At 37.4% G+C, this 16,639-nt stretch overlaps 1 protein-coding gene across 2 annotated transcripts in view; it reads right to left on the bottom strand.

The window, feature by feature from the left end:
* The window catches only part of NLGN4X (neuroligin 4 X-linked), a 561,080-nt gene that overhangs the window by 272,162 nt on the left and 272,279 nt on the right, over window positions 1-16,639 (bottom strand). Inside the window, exon 3 of one of the 2 annotated variants that reach the window (XM_063955509.1) lies at window positions 10,937-10,996. The exons of the other annotated variant lie outside the window; for it this stretch is intronic. Within the exon in view, the coding sequence (XP_063811579.1) occupies window positions 10,937-10,996 (60 nt within the window). The remainder of the gene's footprint in view (window positions 1-10,936; window positions 10,997-16,639) is intronic. 2 annotated transcript variants of the gene reach the window in all.

The following is a 16,639-nucleotide window of genomic DNA, read 5'->3' as shown; positions in this document are numbered from 1 at the left end:
CTCCGATACACTTTCTGCAGGGACTGACGTTACAGCTGTTTGGGAAAATTTAAATGCTCACCCAGCTGTAATATGAGGACCAACATATTGAGCATCTGATCGGTAAGTGTACACGCTTATCTGAATTGGCCGATCTGTCGGTGCAACGTTGGGTATGCTGTCAAGTCAGCATAGTGCGTACCCAGCTTAGGAGGAAATCAGCTCTGCACATGGGAAGAACTGACTTTGGCTTGAAATTCCTTGGCTAGATGCAGGGCTGGATTAAGGTCTGTGGGGGCCCTTGGGCAACAATGTTGTGGGGGGCCCTATGAATAAAATGATCAAAGTTTTATATATATATATATATATATATATATACACATTGAGTTGGGAGGGCTGACACTCAGTGCAACCTGGGTGGACCCAATGGTGACAAACATTTGGGTCTGGGGAGAGAGGGGGAACTTGCTGACATTCATAATGTGGCATGGTGACACATATGGGACCTGGGAAGACATACTGTAGTGATGCTCACAAATGGACCTGTGATGAGGGCAAAGCATACAGTAAAGGTGTTCAGCACATGGAGCGCAGCCACACCTCTACCTCCATTGGAGCTCTCAGTCAGTTCTCAGCTGTTCTCAGCTGTTCTGCAGCGCTAGCCAGGTTGTGGAGGAAGATGAGTGGTAAGGAAATCGGGAACTACTGGTACCTGCCTCTGCTCCACCGGCTCTGCAGTCTGTATCACCCAGAGAATGCCCCACAGTGTCACACACTGACTAAAGGGCAGGCTACTCACAGGGAATGTTGGAGAACCCGGTCACACCAAGCCACCACCACTGAGGTCTGAGTTGCAGGGGAAACCGGCACCTGATTCATCAGCTCCCCCCGCATACCGCTGGTATACTGTGACCACACATCGGGCTGCAGGCAGCTCAGTGAAGTGAGTGTCTCATGGGATTTGACTTCCTGGGACAACCACCCCTGTTGTCCCTACTTTTATCCAGCCCTGGCTAGATAGGAGCCTACAGTCACATGACAAGCGACTGTGGGGACATGTACTGAGCAGTGAAAAAATTGGAGAAGTGAGCCAGTGGAGAAGATGCCCATGGCAACCAATCAGTACTGAAGTTACATTTATAATTTGCACACTGTAAAATTATACAGAGCAGCTGATTGGTTGCCATAGGCAACTTATCCTCTGGCTCACTTCTCCACTTTTTTCACTGCTCAGTACTTCACCCCCTTAGTCTCTAGAATCTAGCTTTCCTATCTTATGATATACAATAAGATACAGAAACTCACATCCGCAACTGCAGCCTTGACACACACACACACACACACACACACACACATATATATATATATATATATATACACACACACACACAGGCTTAACAGGTCATTTATTGACAGTAGAGTTTTTCAGGTCAAGTCGATGTTCGATCATTAGCACAATCTTTTTCAAGACATTGGGCAGTACGGATGGTGTAATGGTTAGCATTACTGCCTCAAAGCACTGAGGTCATGGGTTCAATTCCCACCATGGCCCTAACTGTGTGGAGTTTGTATATTCTCCCCGTACTTGCGTGGGTTTCCTCCGGATGCTCCGGTTTCCTCCCACAATCCAAAAATATACTGGTAGGTTAATTGGCTCCCAACAAAATTAACCCTAGCATGAATGTGTCTGTGTGTACATGTGATAGGGAATATAGATTGTAAGCTCCACTGGGGCAGAGACTGATGCGAATGGCCAATTCTCTGTAAAGCGCTGCGGAATATGTGTGCGCTATATAAATAACTGGTAATAAAGAAATAAATAAATATTCATCTCACACAATGGAGCAAAGACCCCAGAGCAGCCTAAGCTATCTGGACATAAGTACAGATACTTATACCAAAGTTCATTAGGTGGGACACTCCCTCTATTTACACCATTTCCTGTGTAACAAAAAAACAGGAAGTTGGTGAGAAAACATCAATGGGAACATCTTATCTAATCAATAATGGTCATAATAGTCATAATAAATATACAGCAATTACTTATACTAATTAATTATACATAGATTATAGATAGCCAAACAGTTTATAAGGAGATTTAGAAAATTAATGCCACCGTGAGTGGAAGTAGATCGCGCTCTTTGGAACGCATCCCGGAACCAGAAGTACCGGCCATGAACTGCACACAGAAAGTGGCAGTGCCTCACTCCGGTCAGCAGGTCCCACGGCTAAAAGAAGCTGGTTTGACTAGATAGATGTCCCAAGGGGTACTAATTATTTAGTTCCCCTGTCATATTAAGCTAATTCATGTTACCTACTATAGACCCAGTGGAGCAATATAGGTATACTGGCATGTGTACAGTTCCAGGTTACTCATGTGCTCAGACGTATATAAAATGTAACCTTTAATACATACTGCATAAAAATATATTAAAAAGTGACATTCCGGGAACCTGTGGCAAATACAAAGAGCCATCCCATTTTATTGGCCCAGCTCACCATAGTACCACAAGTAAACCACAGTCATATCTAAATGGAAAAAAAACAGGAAAAAAAAATGAAAAAAAAAACCCTCTATATAGTCAGGGACATATACTATAGGTGCAACCACATATTTACATTATGCTGTGATTCACAGACAGTAAATACTTAATATCCAGAAAACCTATATAGAAAGAATATGTATCATAGAAAGTCTAGGTCACACTAAAAATATCCCAAACGGATTTGCTTTTTTTAGTCCATAGGGCACTATGGTCCCCAAGTCATAGATCCATCTGGCCTCTCGACATTTAAGTAGGAGCTCTCTGTCACCACCTCTAGCCAATGTTGGAATTTGGTCTATCAGCATACATTTCATACTAGATATCGAATGTCCGCAATGTAGGAAATGTTTTGCGACCAGTTTATCTGTCTTTCCTGTCTGAATTGCAACTCTGATAGAATACTGGTAATTAGCCATCCGATCCCTAAAACATCTTGTTGTCATGCTGACATAATACAACCCACATGGACATATGATGATATATATCACGTGATCAGAAGTACACGTTAACTTATATTTAATGGCCATCTTCCTTCCATTTTGTGGATGCGGGAAAGATGGACCAGTCAGCATAGAATGACACATTGTACAATCAGCACAGCAGAAACATCCCAACTTTCTTGTTGTAAGCCATGTTGTATTCTTCACTGTGGTTGTAACATTGGTCACATAAGTAGTTGTTTGAGGTTCTGACCTCTACGATATAAGTGCATTGGGAGACTCAAGTTGATACCTTTTAATTTGGGATCAGAAGTAATAATAGGCCAATTTTTCTTCACCACTTTTTCAGCCACATGAGAAGCTGTATCAAAGGTACAGGTAAAAATCAACCTAGTTCGGTCGAATGTCCTTGATGTTGAAACATCTGACCTGTTGAACCTGTGTCTAGCTTTTCTAAGGCATCTCTTGATGCATTTAGGTGAGTACCCTCTGGTTATTAATCTTTCCTTCATTTCTGTGATTTTATTTTCTACTACATCATTGGATGAGTTGTTATGCATAACTCTAAGGAATTGGGAAGTCGGTAGGCTTTCTTTCAATGCTATTGGATGATGACTCATAGCTTATAATAATGTATTGCGTTCGGTCTCTTTACGGTAGAGCTGGTCACAATGTACTATATGGTGACATCAAGGAAATTCATTCTATCACGATCAATGTTATGTGTGAACCGGATCGGGCTATCTAATGAATTCAAATATTGAACCATAGTATGGAACTCACTCTCGGTACCCCTCCAAATCAAAAAAATATCATCAATAAACCACCTATAATAATCTTATCCCCAAACACAGGTATAATGTGGCATTTTTCATAGTGATGCATATACAAATTTGCATAGGAAACGCTAGGTTAGAACCCATAGCGGTCCCCATTTTTTGAACATAGACATTTTTGCCATAGCAAAAATTATTTTTACTCAACACCAAACTCACCAACTGTAGCAAATATTCAATCAGGAGACCACTATGGAAGCCTTCCAAAAGGGCCAATTTGACCGCCTCCAAACCTCCTGTGTGAGGGATAACCATATATAGGGAATTAATATCCATGGAGACCAGCCAAATATTATCATCAAATGCACCCAATTCATTCAATTTCATCAGAAAATCTGTAGTATCTTTAGTATTGCTCAACATCTGTTGCAAAAAGCTATCTACAAATTTAGCTATGGGCTGCAAAACTGAGCCTCGAGCAGAGATTATGGGGTGGAGCCTCCAAGGTTTTATGTATTTTAGGCAGACAATAAATTAAGGGGCACACCGGATGGTCAACAGTCAAATATGAAGCAATTTTATCCTCAATCTAACCATTTTGTACCCCCATTTGGACGGTACTGTCAACAATCTTTTTAGTCTCAAACACTGGGTTTTTTGTCAACATGGTGTAAGTAAACACATCAGATAGTTGACGACAAACTTCAAAATGATATGCCTGCCAGTCCTGAACTACAATCGCTCCCCCCTTATCAGCCTGACGATTAACCAATTGATCATTATTCATCAAATCTTTTAGAGCTTTCCTCTGGCTAATAGTGAGATTATCATAGCCAAAATCCTTCTTTTATGTTAACATCTCATGTTTAGTGACTCTCAAAAGTGTTCTAATACTCGTGTTAGAGGACTGGGGATCAAAAGTATTTGGTTTAGTAAAGTGCATAGTGCTTTGAGTATTTTGGACACTATCTGTAAAAAAATCCCTGAATCTGAGTTTACGTCCAAATTTATATTGGTTCACAGACCAATCAAATGCGTTATGTTGAACCTTTGGCACAAATGAAAGGCCCAAGGCCAATACTTCAAGTTCAGCTTCATTCAGCGGACTGTTAGATAGATTAAAGACAACTTCTAAGTTTTCCTTCCTTTGTTTATTTTTGCTCTGGCGGCCACACCTCCTTGTGGGGTGTTGATGGTATGGCTCCCTGAGGGGCTTGTTGTGTTGCGTGTAACCCGGCCTAAAAAAGGATCTCTGGGGGGGTCTAGCATCGGTGAAATCACTATCAGAATTAGAGGCGGAGGAACTATCAAGGTTTCTTATTGATCTAGATCGGAAACCCTGGTTATTTCTATGGTAAGTATTTGTTCTAGGTCCCCCTTTAAGCCATCTATAAACCTGGTGTAATCTAAATTTACTACCTGAAGTTTTTTTGTGTTTAAACGCAATCACGTCACGTTGATAAAGAGTCACCTGATCTTTCAGTTTGTCTATCCAATTTTCCGTTTTCTAACGTGTTAATGTTGAGAGATAGTCTGAATTAAATTTTTAAATTTTATTATGAACTTTACCAAGCTCCACCCCCACCTCCTATATAACCAACAAGAAAAGATCTAATTAACATTTATTTAATACTCCACACCATCAGGCACAGAACACCAGATTATTCCTCCCGATGGTGAAAGTATTATTTACGTGAAAACCACATGGGTTTTTTTTATTTCGAAACTAGTCGGACAGAAATTGTCCATGGAGGGTCAGATCTACTTCTCTCCTTTTCAATCTAAGGAGCTTATGATAAAGGTCAACAGGAGTCTCATCAGGGATTTTTTGAATTCTAACACATCAAACAATAATTTATCTGCATCATCATCTGTAAGTGATATTAGACTACTTTGTGCTATATTGAGGGTAGCTTCATCGAGCACATTACCAGGGGTTTGAGACATACTGCAGAATAAATAATTTATTTTACAAGTATAAACTACTACTACAAAACCCCACTAAACCAAACTAGCTCAGAGGTAAACCAGAGAGTGAGTCCCACACATAGTCAACTACAACTGAAGCACAGCAGACAATCAAACATATCAATTCGATAGATAAAAGTCCCTAGACAGAAAAATTATATCTGTTTGGAAATCCAATTGATCTTTAATTGATGCATAAATAGAAACTGTGAGACTCAGCAAATTTTTCATAATTCCCACATATATTGTACAAGGATGAAAATAAATATTGGAATGAGATGTGAATACAAATTTCTAGCATTGCCTATAACTTTGGTTCCTCTGTGCATGGTAGTATGATTCATACACTTTTCCAAAGTGGTTTATACATATAAATCTTGTTTGTAGAGTTTTCACATGAATACAATATACATCATTCTGAAAGTCAAAGGTGTAATTTTCCCTGATGTAAACTCCTGTGCAGAATTAATTAGCTGAATGCGGCTTATCTCCCTTACAAGGGCACGTCAGAGACTGCATAGGAAAGCATGCCAAAGGGTGACTGGTTCCTGAAAACTAACAGAATATCTAAGTACTCTTTTACAATATAACTTTTAAAAATAAATAACTAAACAGGAACACACCAAAAATAGAAACACATATAATACAAAATGGTGTTGCCTATAAAATATTCAAGCTTTTATGTGCACAATTTATATTATTATTTGGGCTATTTTTTATGGTTGTGCACAAATTTAATAAAATATTATATTTTTTGAATAAATTGATCTATTTATAAACTAAGATTTCCTTTTACAAATGAGCAATAAAGAGTGTTAATTATACAAAATTAATGATTAGCTCTGATGAGCATAAGTTAATCTGGTGATAAAAACAATTACAGTTAATGGGTTAAGGGCATTCAAATGTACCTAAATTTACATTTGATATTTTTATTTATGTCATAATACAGTTTGTTACTTACAAATTTTAAATTACATTTTTCATTTTGATCTTTTGAAAATGATTCAGTCTAAAAAATCTAAATTATAAAAAACTTTATGAAATTGATTTGTTCATCTCCAAATGTGGAACTATAATTTCATGCATATAATCAGAGCCGGCCATAGGCATAGGCAAACTAGGCAATTGCCTAGGGCATTTGATATGCCTAGGGGCATCAGCAGCTTCTGCTGATTAAAATGATATGTGACATGCCTATATTCTGTGTGTAGCATTTCGTATGCAGATACAGCCACAGTCACACACAGAATATAGGCATGCTGCATATATTTAATCAGCAGAAGCTGCATGTGCATCCTAGCCACATAGCAATGCAAATAAGATGCATTTTCATAAAAAAAAGTGCCCGACGTTAGCATTGAGGCAAGATTTATGAGGACACATCTGTATCCAAGCAGAGGCAGAGGTCACAGTGTTAGTGGCAGTGTGATTGCTGTGTGCATGTGAGTGGGTTGGTTGTGCAGTAGTGTTCTGAATATGTGTAAGGAGCATTATGTGTGTCATGTAAAAATGCATTAATAATGTGCTGCATATGTGTATCAGGGTACTAATGTATGTGTGTCATTATGTGTATAGGGGTACTAATAATGGGCAACAAATGTGTAGGGGCACTATGTGTGTCATTATGTGTGTAAGGGCATTAATATGCGGTATATGTGTAAGGGACATTATGTGTAAAAGGGCATTAATAAAGGTTGTCATAATGTGTAAGGCGCATTATGTTTATAAGGATATTAATAATGTGTCTTATATGTGTAAGGGGCATTACTGTGTGGAATAATGTGTATAAGGTGCGCTACTATGTGGCGTTGCATATAGAAAGGGCACTACTGTGTCGTCTAATGTGAATAAAGAGCAATAGGGTGTGGTGTAATGTGAATAAGGAGCAATTCAGTGTGATGTAATGTAAATAAGGGGCTCTACTGTGAGGAGTAACGTTTATAAGGTAAAGTGATACTACTGTGGGATGTAATATGAATTATGGACATTATCGCATGATCAAATGTGAATAAAGTTGCAGTACTGTGTGGCGTAATTGGAATTGGGGTTACTATTGTGTGGCCATGCCCCTTGCCAGCAAAACCACACCCCTTTTTGGGCTGTGTGCCAAATGTGCAAACTGTTCCTATTTAAAATATAGGGGGTACAAACACCAAAATAAGGACGGCTATGGGTGAGGGGTGATGGTGCTGGGAAAGAGGTGCAAGGTCAGAGGCGGAACCAGCGGTGGTGCTAGGGGGCACCAGCCAAAATCTTGCCTAGGGCATCATATTGGTTGGGGCCGGCTCTGCATATAATTGAGCTTCATTATATGCATAACTGACTACTCTCCTAGGGCCCGTACTGCTCTTTCTTATAACATGGACAGTACCCTACCTACACTATGCAAGGAAATGTGTCATCGCTCAGTGGGAGGTGGTCAGTGATAATGCAATTTGTGACATCACATCCCACATCCTCATGTATTTGACTCTTGAACCTCTCCTCCAGTACGTAAATGGGAATATATGATGGATATAGAACTATATTATATTCATTATGTACTGTATATCTTAATTTTATATAAAAGTAAAAGTAACTTTACTTATATATGATATGTATGATATTGTGTACACATTTCCTGCCCATTTTATACTGAATGTTGGTAGTTATGATGTGTTATGTCAGAGCACAGTTTCAAGTTTACAAATGCCCATTAATTTTGTGCATTTTTTTAGTGTATTAGCTTCACTGCATCTTTATCAAATGCAGTAGTATATTTTGCTGCCATGGTCTGAGATTTAAGATCCATCCCTACGTATTTTTGATCATGCCTAATTAAAGTGACCCATGAATCATGCAATGAGGAGCCAAGGCCAAATGACATGATGCTACTGGCACCCGCCCCTAATCAATGACTCTGGCTGGTCTTCTGTTTCTGCTCATTCCTTGGAATGTGTTTATATTAGAGATAATTTCCCTGGAATATGGACTACTCTGAACACTGGGGATTCACGTCCAGACTGGGATCACACATAAAGGCTGAATTTAATCCTCCTGTTTTCAGATTCTTATGGGTCTTGAATGCTATATCAGGTGCTGGGACTCGGCGCCAATTCAGTCTAACACTTGCTGCCATTTTCTGTGCAATACTCTGTTGAACTGGTTGTGCTGTGTCCAGTGTCTCACAAGTGGCTGTGCTGTATACAGTGGCTGTGTATGGGGGCAAAATGCAGGCTCATACATGTTGCTATACTGGCTGTGCTGTGTCCAGAGTCTCACAAATGACTGTGCTGTATAGTGACTGTGTAAGGGGACATGCTGATGTGTGTTGCACTGTACTCTGCTATCCCTGTTGTGTTGTGTGGTGTCTCACAAGTGGCTGTGCTGTCTTGTGACTGGTTATAGGGGGCACACTGCTTGCTGCTGTGTGCTATGCTATTCACTGCTGTATTGGCTGTGCTGTATCAAGACTCACAAGTGGCTGTGCTCTATATAGTGACTGTATTGGGGGCATACTGCTGTATGCTGCACTATACTCTGCTGTAAATTGTACTGTTTGATGCACTTTACCCTAGTGTGCTTTATTCATGTGCATCTATAAGCCCTGTGATCCATGCAGTTCAAACCAAGCTGCAGGTTAAAAAACAGAAAGACAAAATTAATATATATATATATATATATATATTGTTTGTACTGTTTGGTGCACTTTGTTCATGTGCATCTAAAAGCCCTGTGATCCACGCAGTTTGAGCCAAGCTGCAAGTTAAAAAAACAGAAAAATAGAAAAATATATATTTATTGTTTGTACTGTTTGATATATTTTACCCTAGTTCACTGTTTTCATGTGCATCTATAAACCCTGTGATTCCACACAGTTTTAGCCAAGCTACAAGTTCAAAAATAGAATAGAATAAAAATATATATAAATCTATTTTTGTACAGTTTGGTGCACTTTACCTTAGTGCTATTTGTTCAAAGCCCTGTGACACCATGCAGTTTGAACTGAGCTGCAAGTTCAAAAAAAATCTATATAGATGTCTGCACTGTTCTGTGCACTGTAACCCAGTGCTCTGTGGCAGTGTTTCATAGATGTGCTAGAAACTGCTGTGCGTTTGTGCCAGTGCTCTGTCACTTAGTAACCATCCAGCTCACTGCAGCCTTTGGCCAATATTGGTTAAAACAATATTTTGATCTGTGAGGTGGTCAAAATTTACTGGAAATGACTGGATATTAATGTTATTGATGTTTATAATTCTGTAGAAAAAAAGACCCACATTATGTGATTGTAGCTTTTTTGGTCAATTTATAAAAACAATGCAAATTCAACTCCAAAACCAGGCAGTGTGGTTTGGCAAATCCTAAAACAGCCAATGGATCAGAGCCAAATGTAAATCCAGAAAAATTGGTCCATCATATATCTCTAGTGTATATTTGTTTTTATATATATATATATATATATATACAGTCTACACACACAAGACCTCAATCTCCACATCCTGTGTTTTGCTCCACCCCCACTCTGGAAACTCCCAGTTATAAATCCCATGTTTGCCCCTGAATCCAGCAAGTTTCCAGAAGTGTTGTGTGAAATGCCACTCTCTCTTGTAATCCAAGTTCTTTTTTTTTTTTTAAATCATCCATTGTGTTGACCACTAGTAATTTATTATCAGTCATCACAAGGTGACCAGCCTGATAAATGCTTAATAAATAAATTAATTTAAATTAAATAAGGAGACAGCATGAATGCAGAATGTGTGCCTGATCCTAGGTAAAGTAAACTTCTGGGAATTGTTTTCACTTATCATAATACACCCTGATAAGTTGAAAAGACTGTCACATGCAAATTTAAAAAGTGCTTCACCTCCTATTTAAAGAAAAAAATGTATAATATCAGGGATAACAGATATATAATCACCTGTGAGTTCTATGAGCTACAGTAAATGCACTCTGACTCCAATCTTCTACTATCCTCATAATTTATATTAAGAGGTATATTATCATGTGGTTTATCTATATTATATTATGGCACAAAAAGAATGATTATTCATGCATTACTTAAATAATATGCAGTGTTTTATCTTGTTTTGCATTAATAGCCTTTAGTGAAAAAGGAATTTGGTCCTTAATGAAGAAGAAAAAAGTAAAAGAAAAATAGAAGAAAATATGTCATAAGAAAAAAAATCCCAAAATGGAAAAAAAATATTCATGCATCATATTGAGCTTGAATATAAAAAAAAAATACCTTCATCTTCACCTCGGTCATTATTGGCTATATCATCAGCTTGTTTCTTTGTGTTGGCTCCTGAGGGTTACAATAAGAAGAATAAAAGGATAAAAGGGAAAAAAAACGTAATTCATCCACAGTCGGTTTGCAAAAAAATGGAAATTGAAAATTAAAAGGCAAAATGTTTTTAAGAAAAAATATTTTTTATACCAAAAATGTAGACTGTTACACTGTACATAAAATATTTTAACTAAAAGATGAAAAATCATACTGATGAGAAAATGTATTTCAATTGCAATGAAAAGAAGGTGACATGATACAAGTTCCATGTTAGTAGGTTAATTCAAATGTCCAATATGTAAGAAAAAAAATTCAAAAATGTTAAGAATACTGAAAAAAAATATGCAAACATTTCTTTAAATAAATGAAAGGTAAATGCTCACAACTTGGATGAGTCACAGCACACTCTAAAAGTGGCCACGAAAGAGTTAGACACTTTAGCCATCTCTTTAATGATTGTTCTTTAACATTAAAACATTGAAAGAAAAGGAGAGATTAAAAATGTTTGATATATCAACTGCTACCCATATATATATATATATATATAAACAAACTCATCAAGGCGCCACTCCTCATAGGTAATCAGTAAACATGAAAAACTTAAAAGCATGGTGCCCTCCGCTTACAAATCTGGACAACCGTGACAAAATATAGAAGTTCTCCGGCGGCACTCAATGATAACAGTAGTCAGCAGTGTGACCAACATTTCAATGCTATATTGAAAGCATTTTTCAGGTCAGGGTGCAGAACAAACACAGACATACTTACTTAAATGCCCTCGGACCGTCCATGCTGCTGTCCGCTGCCGGCCCTGATGCCTAAGAGTCACGTCACAGGCTGGCGCGTGCATAAGCAAGGAGGAAACCAGGTGTAAACAGGAAGCAGATCCCATCCATGCACAGGCATTGTTATGGATGCATGGGATAATAGGAACACTCTAAGCTAATTACATAATCTTGCTACTGTTCAAAATACAAACATATAATTAAGACATAGTCTATTGCAAAGCATCTGACAGAAACATTTGTATCTATGTCCAAAAAAATCTAGTGCCACCATATTAGTAGTTGCAGTGTAATGACAGCATCAGTACAACATTCAATATCTTAGACATATATCCAAATATTAATACCCACAGATATATGTCAACACCATAACACCAACACTGTGGTGTTGACAGATATCTGTGGGTATAAGTATATATATACCTGATGAAAATGCCGTAATAAAGGGCATTGAAACGTTGTCCTTCAATTTTTGTACCACTTCCTCTGATTACAAGATGCCTGGAGTGCTGCACCTACCCTTCCATTATATATATAGTATAAAATGAAGTCTCTCTGCTAGACGAAATGCATTGTGCCTGCACAGATGTACAGATGGGTCCTCCGTTATCTTAACTGACTGAGGCGTTAATAGCAATCAGGCATATGCAGCGTGTCTGGCCGCAAGGAGGCACTCCTAGTCAAAGGGAGGCGCACAGAGCATTTGGCGATACCTTTGAGTGTAATACCTAAGACCATCCACCAGATGTCACTTTTTAAAATCACCAATGTGCATGCATGTGGTCTCCATTAAAATACAATACTGAACTACAGCGTAAGAACCATCTGTACTGGTGCGTTTCATTATGCTACATTATGCTACAGTATGTCATACAGTATATGACAGTATATACAGTACAGATGCAAATAGTACAGCATATACAGATGCAAAAAAACATGTTACAGATACAGTATGGTCTATTGATGTTAGGGATATGTGAGCATCCAAATCCCGTAGTATTAAGTATAATGGGGAAAGATAAAAGCTCCTCCCTAAGTTCCTGGATGCCAAATCACTGTGTGAATAGTTTATACAGACAATAATGAACATTTAAAACACTTGTGAATGCAGATGCAACTAATGTGTGAAAGGAATAATGTAGCTCATTGACTTTACAGTATGTACAGTGCACTAAATGTGCATCCGAGTCCCCTAACAGCATAAACGATTACCAATAAGAAGGAATCGCTGGTTGCATTACTTTTACACATGAACTTGTGTTTCTTCCATGCAGTGACGTAGGTTAGCGGTGAAAGCTCCCACCTCCCACGTTGAGGGTCCTGGGTTCGATTCCCATAGTTCCAATCTATATATTTTTTCCCCCTGACATTCACTTTATTAATTTTTTTTTCTGTGTAATCCATTGTAAAACATTCAATGGAAGGGTGCACACAGGTTTCACATAAACCAGGGTTTTTAGTGAACAGCTAATTAGCATGAACAGCTAATTAGTACCCTAATAGAACGTACTGTATAGAGATACTAAGGATGGTGATTTAGCATCCAGGAACTTAGAGAGGTGCTTTTATCTCTCTCCATTATACATAGAAAGATTAAACTTGCCACTGTACATTACAAGCTGTTCGTACTAATTAGTACACTAGTAGAACATTCTGTACAGAGATACTAAGTATGGTGATTTGGCATCCAGAAACTTAGGGAGGAACATTGATCTCTCTCCATTGTAATCTTTCTAAGTATAACAGAGAGAGATAAAAGCTCCTCCCTAAGTTCCTGGATGCTAAATCACCATCCTTACAGTATGTTCGACTAGTGTACTAATTAGCACAAACAGATTGTAACGTACAGTGGCAAGTTTAATCTTTCTATGTATAATGGAGAGATATAAAAGCTCCTTCCTAAGTTCCTGGTTGCCAAATCACCAACCTTAGTATCTCTGTACAGTATGTTCTACTAGTGTACTAATTAGCACAAACAGCTTGTAACGTACAGTGGCTAGTTTAATCTTTCTATGTATAATGGAGAGAGATAAAAGCTCCGCCCTAAGTTCCTGGATGCCAAATCACCGTCCTTAGTATCTCTGTACAGTATGTTCTATTAGGGTACTAATTAGCTGTTCATGCTAATTAGCTGTTCACTAAAAACTCTGATTTATGTGAAACCTGTGTGCACCCTTATATTGAATGTTTTACAATGGATTACACAGAAAAATAATAATAATAAAGTGAATGTCAGGGGAAAAAAATATAGATTGGAACTATGGGAATCGAACTCAGGACCCTGAGCGTGGGAGCCTTCACTGCTAGCCTACGTCACCGCATGGAAGATACACAAGTTCATGTGTAAAAGTAATGCAAGCAGCGATTCCTTCCCATTGGTGTTCGTTTATGCCGTTTGGGGAACCGGATGCTTATTTAGTGCACTGTACATAGTGTAAAGTCAATGAGCTACATTATTCCTTTCACACATTAGTTGCATCTACATACACAAGTGTTCACACATCAGTTGTGTCTGCATACACAAGTGTTTTAACACATTCATTTGTGTCTGAATAAACTATTTTTTTACTCTCTCCGTCTGACCATTGGTCACCATCTGTGTGTATACTATGCAGTACAGGACTGTATATTAACATTACAGCATCACTGACCATTTGCCACAGCTTGTACGGTAGATCAATCTGCCACTATTCAAACTAAAGTACTTGATTAGTGGAGCATTAGCCACCCAGTGGTGGAGATGTGTATTGCATGCTGAGTATCTAGTTACACCTCAATGCGCCTGTCTGTGATAAAACTCAGAAACCTAAGCTATCGCCTAGGTGTGACTAAATCTCTGTCTAGGCGCAGAAACAGTCAAGATAACGGAGGACCCATCTGTACCTGAGATTATCCCATGGACAGATATGTGCTTATATTATGTTTCTTGTATGTGTGCAACCTATTATTTTTTATAATGTTCACTGTGTAAAATAAAACTTTAACCTTTCTGCCATAACCTAACAACCTCTGGTAGCAATACCTTTTTTTGGAAAATTGATATCCCTAAAGGGTGGTTATGGAATTTTAAAATTTTTAAATGGTTCTTAATACAGTGCAATTTCATATAGTAGTGCACACTATGTTTTGTTTCTTTCATACTCTACAAGCTGAATTCTATAGATGGTCATGTGACTGAAGAAACTTGCAAAAATATAAGCAGAAAAAGTTTCTTTATATATAACCTTTCTACTCCAGATAGAGAGCAGTGCAGTGATTTGGAGAGACATTTCAAACCTTATCACAGGATTAAGAGTAAAATCATTATGCTCCGGGATCCGATTGTCCAAAACTTTTAAGAATGATCTAGTGAAAGTTTTTTAAAAAGTACCTGTTCCAAAAATATCAATTTACAATCAAGCACAATTTGAGACAAATAGGTTATCTCCACATACGGATTTAGATATCTCTGAATAATTAATTTGCAACAAATCGCATTGGTTGACACACTACTACAGTCTCAAGCAGGCTTACTTAGCTGTTAATAGAACACTTTCTATGCCCTAAGGGCAAAAATTGGTTATTTGTCTGATAAGTATTATCGTGAAGTGCTTTTAAACTTTGTAAGTGCAAGTTTTAGATTAAAATCAAAATGTACGAATAAGATATACAACTGCAATTATTTTACTTGAATTTTTGGTAAACTCAAGTTGCTATTTGTTCTTTTTTCCACTGGTTCTACTAAGGAAGCTATATAATTGTAATGGTTTAGTTTCACTATAGATCAAAAATATCCACCACAAAACAAAGCAGGGGGAGAACTGGTATTGAAAGTAAAGAGCATAATTTAGATGTGCTTGTCTATATTTTACTAATCAGTTTTGATATTCTTCTTACCCAATACTGCAATAGCCATTGATCTACTGTATATTTAGAATTGATGATCTCTACAAAGTTCAAAACTCTTGGATAAGCACTTTTTACTAAAACTATGCATGAAAGTCAGCTGTTACAGACACATCATTTATCAAACAATGCAAGCTAGAAGTAATTTGCATATCTCTAACCACAACTCCCATAACAGGCTTTAGACTTTCACTCTTTGATTCTGTATAAATACCTTCTTTTACAATAAGAGTCATTTAAGTAATGTGTGTGTGTATATATATGTGTGTGTGTGTGTGTGTGTGTGTGTGTGTGTGTGTGTGTGTGTGTGTGTGTGTGTGTGCAATTGACATAAATTAAGCATATCAATTATAATAACTTGCATTCTGTGATTTTCACATGCATTGTCTAAAAATGCGTACAATTCTAATGTTCTGAAGGCATACTATGGACAAGTTTGTAGTAAATTATACATTATTAAGATAATTAAAAATCTAGCAAATTGATGATTACCTTGATTTTTCTTATTCTTATCCTCTTACTGAATCTACAACCAGTATTTTTGGTTCAAATAAAACAAGCTTTAAAAAATACATGTTTTTTTAACTTAATAATAATAATAATAATATATAATTGTTTTTGTGTTTAAAAAATGTAAACAATATAATAAAATAAAAATAAATAAATATAAAATAAATAAACTATAAAAAAATACTTAATAATTTATTTGCAGCACAACAGGTGTTTTCAATACGTGGCCCTCCAGCTGATGCAGAACTATACATTCCAGCATGCTCAGCCACAGCTGTAGCATACCATAATAGCAACTAGTTCACATAAGATGACTGCAGACTTCTCTGATTCTATCTATCTATCTATCTATCTATCTATCTATCTATCTATCATCAGTCTGTCTATCTATCTATCTATCTATCTATCTATCTATCTGTTTATACAGTATGTCATATCTGTAAGTTTAGCACACTAGGATCTGGGTATGATTGTTTAAAAC

The sequence above is a fragment of the Pseudophryne corroboree genome, chromosome 2 (genome assembly GCF_028390025.1).
Source record: "Pseudophryne corroboree isolate aPseCor3 chromosome 2, aPseCor3.hap2, whole genome shotgun sequence".
Lineage (NCBI taxonomy): Eukaryota > Metazoa > Chordata > Amphibia > Anura > Myobatrachidae > Pseudophryne > Pseudophryne corroboree.
This window is presented reverse-complemented; position numbering and strand designations above follow the sequence as displayed.